This window comes from Ricinus communis, chromosome 4 (genome assembly GCF_019578655.1).
Source record: "Ricinus communis isolate WT05 ecotype wild-type chromosome 4, ASM1957865v1, whole genome shotgun sequence".
NCBI lineage: Eukaryota > Viridiplantae > Streptophyta > Magnoliopsida > Malpighiales > Euphorbiaceae > Ricinus > Ricinus communis.
This window is the reverse complement of record NC_063259.1, coordinates 1,834,551-1,846,191: the sequence shown is the minus strand read 5'-3', so window position 1 is coordinate 1,846,191 and position 11,641 is coordinate 1,834,551. Positions and strand designations below refer to the sequence as shown.

At 28.9% G+C, this 11,641-nt stretch overlaps 1 protein-coding gene across 1 annotated transcript; it reads left to right on the top strand.

Moving 5' to 3' along the window:
• Positions 1-10,405: 10,405 nt before the first annotated feature.
• On the top strand, positions 10,406-11,398 carry LOC125369765. Its single transcript, XM_048372825.1, has one exon. The coding sequence runs from the start codon at positions 10,406-10,408 to the stop codon at positions 11,396-11,398; it is 993 nt and encodes a 330-aa protein (XP_048228782.1).
• The last annotated feature ends 243 nt before the right edge of the window (positions 11,399-11,641 follow it).

Below are 11,641 nucleotides of genomic sequence, written 5' to 3'. Positions count from 1 at the left end.
TTTCCACATTTTATATTTGCTTTTTTGTTATATTTTATTTAATTACATAAAAAGAATTTTCTCTCTACTTTTTTTTTTGAGCGAATTCTCTCTCTATTTTTATAATTTTAAATAAAATAAATAAATTGCACTGCTTTGCTTTGCTTTCTATTCCTTACTTTAAACTACCAATTTGAACGGTGCATTATATGTGATTTTTAAAAGTTTACATTTTACCTTCCAAAAAAGAAAAAGTTTACTTTTTAATCTTTGGATTATGAACGGGTGTACTCTAATCTAAATATACATGATAATTTTGGACTCAATTTGATTTAAAAAAGGATAATTATATTATTTGGTGCATAAATTTATATCGAGTAGTTAAATTTTTTAACAGTAATAATTAGGTGTGGTAATATGTAAAAAGAATAATTCAATAATTTTTTTAACATACATATTATAAATACGGATATAAATTATTCTAATATTAAATGGAATGAAAAATAAGAGACATATAGAAAAAATATATTATAAAAATAATAAAATGATAAATTTATCCATCATATATAAATATATTTTTACCATATTATTAAAATTTTATAATACAATAAATATTAAAATTTATGAATTGGAAATTAAGGATTATGACTACTAAATTGAAAATTAATAAAAATTAAAAGAAGTTATATAAGATAAAACTTAACTTAAAATTATATTACTAATGAATTGATTTTAATTTTTTACATATTTAATTATTTTTATTTTTTGTTTATATTTAAAAAAATTCGAAAAAACTTAAAAGTAACTATTAAAAACACTACTCTATCAATTTTTTACAGGTTGTCATATTCAAATATTAATTTTAAAAATTTAATTATTTAATTATTATTTTTAACAAATTAAAATATTAAAAATGTAATTATCCTATTTAACATTTTGAGAGTTTCATAAGTTTAAATTTAGTGACTGCTTTCTTCATTCTACCCTCAAGCAGCCAATGGTCAGAGCAATAATGCCAACAGAGAGACGGCCATAAACTCGAATACACTTGGCTAAACTTGAATTTAAACTTATATAATATTTGTTTTTTAAGTATATAATATAAATACATTTTAATTTATATAAAATTAAATATGCTAACATACTATTGAAGTCAAATGTTATATATCCAAACTTTGCTCAACTTGTACTTGAACTACTCGAGTTGAAGTTTGACTCGATAACAATCTCAGTAAATTCGAGCATTAGTCAAGTTTGATTAACTTATAAAAATATGTTCCAAATTAACATTAGTTGTTGCAAAAAATAGGTTTATTGTTTTTTAATTTAAAAATAGATTTATAATTTTAGTTTTTTATAAATAAATTTTTTTTAAATCTATTTTTGAAAAGCAGTAATTATCTGTTTTCTTAACATAATTTTAAAAATTTTAAAAATAAAAATAAAATAAACAACTCTTGAGTAGATTGATTCATTAATACTCTTACAAATGAGTTTTGACTCATTGAACCTACAATAATGTACATGATTGTGAAATCTCAACTTCAACTTAATTGAAACTAATTAACCAAAAAAAAGAATTACTTTTGCATTTATTAAAATTAGATAGCATAGGTAAATTAAATATTATCTTAGAAATAAACGTTATTAGCAAGCCCATCCAAAGTTCATGCATAACATGTTCAGTTTCTTTAAATGATTTTTATAAATTAAGTTGATTGATTTTGTGCTTAAAAGAATTATACCTTACAATTATGATGAAAGTATAGTGTTAAGTAAAATATTGGTGGCCCACAATTAGCATTAGGATTATTTAGTGAATTAGAATCTTAGAATATTGACATATATAATTATTTTCACAGTTAGATTAATTTTTAATATTGTAGATATTACCATTACAATATTTTAATTAACAGTTAAGTTATTAATCTTTTTTATTATTTTTAATTATTTCTTTGTTGTGAGATTCTCTAATTAAAAAAAAAGAGTTAATAAAAATAAAGAAGAGAAGGAAAAAGAAAAGAAAGGGCAGATGGTTTTGCCTTTATTGGTAACTTCCATAAAAGGTTCTCAACTTTGATGAAAGAAAGAAAATAGAGAGAAAATTGGGTCATTGATTCACACGAGACAAACTTTAGATATTTGTATTTTATTTCTGATAGAAAGCAACAGCATTGGCACTCAAAACTACGCCAGCAGACAGTGGCAACCCAATCTCTTATGGCACAAATTCACAGCTATTTCACGTGTATTGCCCTAAATTGTTATACCGGTGACAATAATATTCGACTATTCTTTTATAAGCATATTTGCGTGTTTTATAATTAATAACAATATATATATATATATACATATATATATATATATATATATATAATAGTATCTAGTTTTATATTTATTATAAAAAAATAATAAGTCAAATCTTAAAATAAAAAATTATATTATTAAATTTGGTATAATAAATATTTTTAATATTAAGTTAATAATAAAATTATTTCTTAATTTTTTTTTCCTTTTTTTATCCTAAACTAATGTTAGTTTTATTTTTTTTCTTCATATAGAAATAAATGTTGCTTTTCTTTTTTACTTAAGTACGTGGCATAATTCCATAATATTCATGCACCGTTTTCTTTTGTTGTTTATTTATATAATTTTTGTTGTCCTTTATATACAAATCCTTAGTGTCTTATTTCTATATATTTTCTTTTATGTTATTATTATTTATTATTATTTTAACATATTTAATTAAATTAATAAGAAATTCAATTGATAGATTTTAATAATTATTATAAAATATTTTTAATAAATTTATTTATATTTTTATATATAATATATATTACAATGAATAGCTGAATAATACTCACACATATATATGTCTACAACTATATATATATATAATTAATTCTTAATTAGATAATAAAATTTTAATTTTAAAATAATAATATGAATTATAGTATTAAGTTATATAATACTAAAATTAATTAATAAATATTTTTAAAATAATTTTATATTATTATATTAATAAAATTTTAAAATTTTAAAAATTAAAAATAATTAATTTGTTATTATTTTTTAAAATATTATAAATTAATATAAATATCAAAAATTTATTAAATTGGTCGTGCGGATAAACGGCTAGTTGTATATAAATTTTTAATGTTTTATTTCTATTATCTTTTTTATATTATTATTACTTATTATTATATTTACATAATTAATTAAATTAATAAAAATTCAATTGATAAATTTTAATAATTATTATAAAAATATTTTTAATAAATCTATTTGTATTTATATATGAAAATGATGCATATGTATATATATAATTTTAATATATTTATTTAATTATTTAAAATTTATCAATTTAATATTATATTTAATTAAAATATTTTGGAAAAATTCTGTATTCCTCATAATATAACGGTTACTTATTCAATAATAAAAATTTTAAAACATTTTAATTAATGATATATATTTAAATGTCTTATAGTTAAATGAAAATATTACATATTTTAGATATTTTATAATTTTTTAAAATAAAACACTTTATATTTAAAATTAGAGAAAGCAATAAACTTTATAATTCTTATAAATATTTTAGAACAGTTACTAAGCCAATTTTGTTTTTAATACAGGATCATTCAAGTCAGATTATTATTGGGATAGATAAGTCCTAAAAACCAGAAATAGTTGATAAAACAATCTTTATTTTATATCGTCCGACTCTATGGTCTTATTTACAAGTCTTATTTACATAGTCTTTTCTATGAATATGCCAAAACAAGGTCATGAATTGGGGATAGATAAATAAATCCATTTGCCTAATCATTAGTCAATGAGACCTGAAAACCCTAATCCCAATCCGTCTCTCTTTTTCTTATTCTTTTAATGCAGTCGTTGTCATTTTGTGTTTGCCTTTGATTTTTTCCATTTGTTAACATTATCCTTCACTTAGGTTACATCTTAATCACTTCTTTTTCTTTTTCCTTTTTCTGCGTGTCTATTTTTCCGCTTTTTATTACGCGGTTGATGAAAAGACATAGGGACTATCTTTTCTACTTTCATGACATTAAATTACTAATAAGTAATCCACAAATTACATCTTTATAATTGATGTTTATCGATAAATACTTGTAATTGGAGGAATCATTTTTATAGTACGTTTACTGCAAGGTCGATCTTATAAGGATATATAAATAATATATTATAAAAATTAATTGTTATATAAAAATATTAAAAATAAATTTAAATATTCTAAATTAATATTTTTTAAATAATAAAAAATAAAATAAATAAATAAATTATAAAATAAATATACTAGATGTATCAAAACTATATGATAAAACTAGTATTTAGCTTAATCATTTATTAAGTAATTTCCCTGTTCACTTGTAACCTATATCTAATGAATGAAAAGGAAATGTGCATTTTTCTTTAGCTACTCAAATTAATGATGCAATTAAAGTCTCTTTTATCTACATAGATCGAAATAAAGATGGTATTTTTAATATATTCAACTTAAAGATTTTTATAACAAATATTATTACTAAATTGATATGATGGTGAACTAACAACAATATTAAAACTAATAAAGATATGAAGGTAAAAAAAATCATTCATCAAATAAATAAATAACAAGGTAAAAGCTCCCTGATATACTTAATTCAATGATAATTGTAATTAAATAGAAAGACATGAAATACTAGACAAAAAGTAAAAGCTCCCTTTAAATTAAGAATTCTTCAAGTAGGAAGATGATTGGTCCTCACTCTCCACTCCTTGAAAAATTCTTTAAATTTTAAAAGAACAATGAAAAACTAGACTAAAGTGTTTGTGGAAGATGAACTGTAGAAAATTACAGAGAGAGAAATAATGGACAGATGCAGACTGATTGTGTCTCTTGTTGTATAACTGATCTCCACTACTTGTAGAGATTCATTTTATAGAATCCTCCTTCAAGTACAAAACTTCTAAGATTTATCCCCTACAACTCTTAACTATCATAACTTAAGTAAATAACTCAGAATGATCCATAATTACATAAAAGGCTTAATTAACTTCTCATTGGGTCTTGACATATTCGGCAGATCTGTAAAATTAGTAGTCCACACGTTTTTAATTATGGGTCTTGGTAGCAACCACTTTAATTAAGCCCATTTATGAATATTAGTTCATATTCTCCTTTTTTAGCTATTAATACCTGAACTTGGACAATAAAACTAAAGTGAGATAATGAACACATATTTTTACATATTATGTACATAAAACATACTATTAAAGTACTAAAATATCCTAAATATATATACATAATATGAATCTATCAAATACCCCCACACTTAAACTTTTACTTATCCTCAAGTAAATAGCAACTTAAGAATTAACTTTTGCAAAAACAATGAAGAACATTTATACTCAACTTAAAGATTTTACTCAAAAGAATCTTACTATTGCAAAGATTATGTCAATCCAAGAAGACTTGAATCATAAAAGTTTTCTTAAAAGGTGTAAACTCAATCATTATTAGTCAAAAGATTTAAGCATCCATTATTTACACGTATTTCACAATAAATAGCCTAACTCATTATCAAATGATACAACTGTTATGCATAGTCCAAATCATCATAACCTTATTCAAAAGGCAAACCTTCATTTACAAATAAGAGATCAATATGCATATTTATATTTGCTTTTCAAGATTTTCTTTTCCTTTTCTTTATGCTTATACCTCATAAATTTTTATCTAGATACTTGGGGATTATTTTCTTTCTCAAGATGTCAAGTATTTTTATACAAATATAAACATGGGTAATAAATACACCTATTTACTCAATAAAACATACATCAAAATGCTTTGCATACTCATAATTTTAATTGCCTTTTTCCATGAAAATTAACATTGGTCATGAAGATCCTCAATTATTAAGCAACTAAAACAAGTAGAATAGAATTATTAAACTTAAAGCTTTAACTTACCTATATCATATCTCACAAACTTAGGCAAGCCAATTTAATAACAAAGAGATAATAATTTAAATCATACACTTCTAATTATATCCAACTCAAACTTGCCAAACCACTCATCATGCCTATAAGCAAAGGATGAACACTTGATCATTTAAGTGCAAATGACCCATGAGTAACATTTAGACATATTTAAAAATCAATTCAAGAACTCAAGGGTCAACATAATAGCATTTCTTCATTGATTCTTTATATAGAATAATAGCAAAAAGCTGAGTAGATAATTAAAAATTCTACAAAAATTAATCAAAAGTTACTAAATACATGGCATATGAAATAAAAATAAAAGAATTACTCTAATTCCCCTCTCTCATACTTATTTTTGACATTGCCTTCAATGTCATAGGCATATATGAACAATCAAATAAGAGAGGAAAAGATAGAATACTTCCTTGATAATTTGAAATGCAACTTGTTTGCCATAATTATTCAAGTACTCACCATTCCAAACCCACCTTAAATAAAACTTAAAGAACCATCATCGATTAAAAGAAACAATTAGTTAAAATAAAAACTAAGATGCTTAAGTTAAATCAATAATCATAAGTCATGATTACAAAATAAAAGCATAAATAAAATCTTATATGGCTAGACAACATAAAAGTCTTAAGGTAGCTAAAAGCAAAATAAAAATTTCTAAAGTAACTAGGTAGCCAAGTCCTAAAAACAGAAAAATAAAATTCCTAACACAAATATGTAAAATCAATGATGAAGTATGGATGGTGGTGGTGATGGAGCATCAAAATCAGCCGACTCGAAGTAGCAATCTTGCTTGTATGCTTGTCGGTGTTGGTTCCTCTCCACATTAGCCAAGTAGGTGTTGAATGCGTCGAGCCTTTGGTTAAGGTTGTTATTCATAAAATGCAATTGATTTAACACTTGGTGCTAACCTTAATTACCCCATTCTTGTCCTCTTCTTTTTTCATGATTGGATTCCTTCTCCTCTTGGTCCTCCCTACTTGACTCCCCTTTTGCTACATTACTACTTCCTCCATTAGACGCTTTGCGATCTACAAAGCAAATCGAGCCACCACGACTATGTACCAAATTTGATCTTATCAATGCATGTATATCAAAATTTCCTAAAGAGGAATTGCCTCAAATGGCGAGCTCTCCATATCAAAAGCCATATAAATGGATAGCTAAACCCGTCATAATATGTTCCAGTCCAATACAACTTCTTTGGTCTAGCAAGGAATTTCAATAAACTTTGCATGATAAAATAAGTCAATGAAATTGACCTATTATTGTCCAAACACTATAAAAAATAGCATTTGGCATAGTTTCATGATATCTTTAATATTACACATGTTTGCATGCTTGATTTTGAGTTGTTTTTAGGGCAAATTATATGTTTTTGTATTAGAATCACCCTGTTTTAGTTTTCTTTGATATCCTTAATATTACACATGTTTGCATGCTTGATTTTGAGTTGTTTTTAGGAAAAATTATGTGTTTTTATATTAGAATCACCCTGTTTTAGTTTTCTTTGTGTCTTAGGTATTTTTCTAGGTACATCATCAAAGTTAGAGAGAAATAGGACCAAAATTGGAAAGAAACGGAAGAATCAGGCGCGTTAGGTTATTCAAGACGCCCTGCCAACAAACCCATGTTGAGAAGCACGGTTAGGGTCAGAGGGCATGCTGAAATTCCTTACTCATGGTGAGAAGAAAAATTTGCAACACAGTTCTCAAGAGTAACACGGCCTAGGAGCATGCCTGTGCTGAGCAGCACAACCCAAATCCAAGCCGTGCTAAGCATACCAGATGTACAATTTTAGCCCAACACGGCATGGATCCAGCACGACCCAAATCCAAGCCAAGTTGGATCCCGAAGCCTGATTTAAAAGAAAAAAAAGAAAGAGAAAGGAAATTCTGAAAGGAGAGAACTTTGGGGTATTCAAGACAGACTTTGAGAGCAACCTTCCAAACGATCAAGAAAAGGAAAACAGAGACGAATTCTACTTCAACATTATCCAGATAGTTGTTCTTGAGGATTGGATTGAAGATTCAAAGGAAAAGAAGGAAGAGATCTTGAGCTGCAGAGATTAGAATCAGAATTATTCAAGAGGGATAACATTTCCACCATTTGAGAAAAAGGTGTACATGTTCTTTTCAATTCTTGTCTACTTTGTATTTGATTCTTATATTGGTTTAATCATGAACATGTGTAACTAATCTTATTAAACCCATTTGGGGGTGATCTTTAGCTATGCTAGGCTTGTTTTGTGCTTAATTGATTGAATTGTTGATTTAAGATTTAGTTTTCATTCAAGTATAATAAATCTATTATTTCTTCATTGTTAAATCAATTTGAGAACTCCTTTATAATTGAGAAATTCAATTGAGTTTGGACAACTGCTTGTGTGATTAAGTGATCTGCATCTTAGAGAAAAGTATATTAACTTACTGGATTAAGAACTAGAAATTCTTATTAGCGGTAATTTAGATATTAATGCTATTCTAAAATTAATTGTTAAGAAGAGATTCCAACTTTAGATCTTTAGGATTAGGAATTGGTTAACTTGAGAGAGAGGCCAATTCATTTAAGAAATTATCTACAGATGGCAATTCTTAATCAATCAATTCATAAATTATTATTTTTAAGCCGGCTAGCTAAAGGGATCCCCAATTGGGTTAACTCATCTCATTGTCTTTTTCAAACTTTCATTCTTTTTGTTAAAATTTAGTTTACATTTGCATTCCCAATCATTTTTTATTTAATGATCTTACCACCTTTTGATCGGTTAGATAATAGGAATAGCATAGTAGCAGTAGCTTCTCAGTTCCCGTGGGATACAATATTGGTACTTGCCATAGCTAAATTACATTCGAAAGGTGCACTTGCCTATAGATTGTTAGTCGTGTTTAGCTCGCATCAAATTTTTGGCATCATTGCCGGAGAATTATTTTGAGAAATATTATGAACTATGTGTTCTTGTTAATTTAGTCATTTATTCTTTATTCTTTAATTATTTTTGTTTGATTTTATTCTTTTACTTATTTGTGTTGTTGGTTATTTGTTGTTTCAGGTAGTGTATGACCATGAGGTCCAATCCTGATCTAGTAGACCCTCTACTAGAACCAGAGCGATCCCTCAAGCAATTGAGGAAGTGGTTGAACGTAGAGGAGGAAGAGATTCAAGTTGAGAAAGCCGTAGACGAGAGTGAACTGGAAGACACTACAATAGGGATGGCAGATGCCAACAACAACAATGAGAATAATCGGATGATGTATGATTTTGCGAGACCATCGTTAGAGGGGATGCGAACATGCATTACGAGACCGGCTGTCACTGCTAATAATTTTGAAAATAGCCTAATATGATTCAGATGGTGCAGCAAACGGTTCAGTTCAGAGGCTTGCTAGATGAGGATCCTAATGCGCATATAACGAGTTTCTTGGAGATTTATGATACCTTCAAGATTAATGGGACAACAGATGATGCAATTCGTCTTCACTTGTTTCCATTTTTTTGAGGGATAGAGTAAAGTCATGGCTACAGTTGCTACCTCCAAACACTATGAGATTCTTTGGTAGAAAAATTTCATTTTAAGTACTTTCCTCCTTCTAAAAAAATTGCTAAACTTAGAAATGACATATCTTCTTTTATGCAGTTTGACAATGCGTCAATGTACGACACCTAAGAGAGATACAAACACCTACTTAGATGCTGCCCACACCATGGACTACCAATCTGGTTACAGGTACAAAATTTTTATAGTGGTTTGAATTTAGCTACTAAGTAGATGTAGATGCAGCTGCAGGTGGTTCTTTGAGCAGCAAGACACCAGAGCAAGCCCAAAGCTTGATAGAGGAGATGGCAAAAAATAATTACCAATGGCACACTATTAGGAGCAGGACAGGGCATTAGGGGAGTGTACACCAGTTGGATGCCATTGCAGCCTTAGTGGCTCAAGTGGAGTTGTTGTCCAAGAAGATTGATCATATCTAGCTGCCTGTCCAATCAGCTTAAGCAGGCTGTAAGTTTTGTATTGGCCCGTATTATAGTAGCAACTGTATATCAGGAGGTATGTTTGCTTCCTCTTCTTCATCTAACCATGAACAAGTGGATTATATGGGGAGTCAGCCTAGGCAGTAGAATAACTCGTATAGCAACACTTATAATTCGGGATGGAAAAATCATCTGAACTTTGTACAACCTAGGGTGGAGAAACCATCCTAACTTCGAGTGGCGAAATAACAATACCCAAGGTCCACCAAGATTTCAGAAGTTGCACCAGCAACAACAGACTGTTCTCCCTCAACTCTCTTAGAACCAGGAGAAGAAGCCCAATTTAGAGAAGTTGATGATGAAGTTCATCTCCACTTCAAAGAACAAGTTTCAACAGACGGATATAGCTCTTAGAAATCAGCAGGCCTCCATACAGAATTTGGAGAATTAGATGCGCCAGATTTCTAAGATGCTGACTGAGAGACAACCATGGATGCTCCCCTGTACCACAGAGTCAAACCCGAGGGAGCATGTCAAGGCTATCACCTTGAGATCGGGTAAGCAGTTAGCTAGTTCTTTACCTATGGCTGATGATGATGTTATTGTGCAGGATGAGCCAGCCAGGAAGGAGTCAGAGTCTGAGATGACAGAACCTGCACGAACCAAGGACAAGAAGAAGAGTCCTGTGAGGGAATACCAGCCTCTAATTCCATATCCTGCAAGGTTGAAGCAGGAGAAGGTTGATCAACAGTTTGGTAAGTTCTTGGATTTATTTAAGCAGCTGAGAATTAACCTACCTTTTGTTGAGGCTATATTGCAAATGCCCAAGTATACGAAGTACTTGAAGGAGATTCTAAGCAACAAGAGGAAGCCAGAGGACTTGGGACTTGTGACATTAAATGAGGAGTACTCAGCCATTCTTCAAAACAAGCTGCCAGTGAAGAAGCGCGATCCAGGTAGTTTCATTGTACCTTATATTATTGGTAATTTGCCTATTAGTGATGCTTTAGCTGATTTAGGAGCTAGCATCAATCTAATTCCTAGCAGTTTGTTTGAAAAATTAGGTTTGAATGAGCCTAAACCTACTAGGTTGAGCATACAGTTGGCAGATAGGACTGTTAAATATCCTAAGGGTATAATTGAGGATGTACTTGTTAAGGTAGATAAGTTTATATTTCCTGTTAACTTTATTGTTATGGATATGGAAGGTGAGAGTAGCGTGCTTGTAATTCTAGGTAGACCTTTCCTTGCAACATCTAGGGCATTTATAGATGTGTGTGATGGGAAGTTACAGCTTAGAGTAGGTGATGAGACTATTACCTTTGACCTTAGCACTTCTATGAGACATTCACTTGACCATGATGATACCGTATATTCTGTGGATGTTTTGGATGATATTGTGGAGTCTCAATTGCAGGAGATATTACTTGATGATCCTTTATAGGTAGCATTACAGGCTGAAGATGAGGAGTTGTCCAACGAGAATGTGCTGGAACAACTTGCTTGTTTGCTGGCTAGTGAGCCCAGCAGGTCTGCTGACCATTTTTTTGATATTGATAGGTCAGGGGTGCAGAAATTGAGACCTTCACATAGCCACCAGCCCTGGAGTTGAAGGAGTTGCCTAAGCACTTGACTTATGCCTATCTGGATGAGGCGAAGAAACTGCCGGTGATCATTGCAGCTGATT

Bases quoted from the DNA above. Each gene is read 5' to 3' on its own strand.
- LOC125369765 (XM_048372825.1), top strand. From the start codon at position 10,406: ATGCGCCAGATTTCTAAGATGCTGACTGAGAGACAACCATGGATGCTC.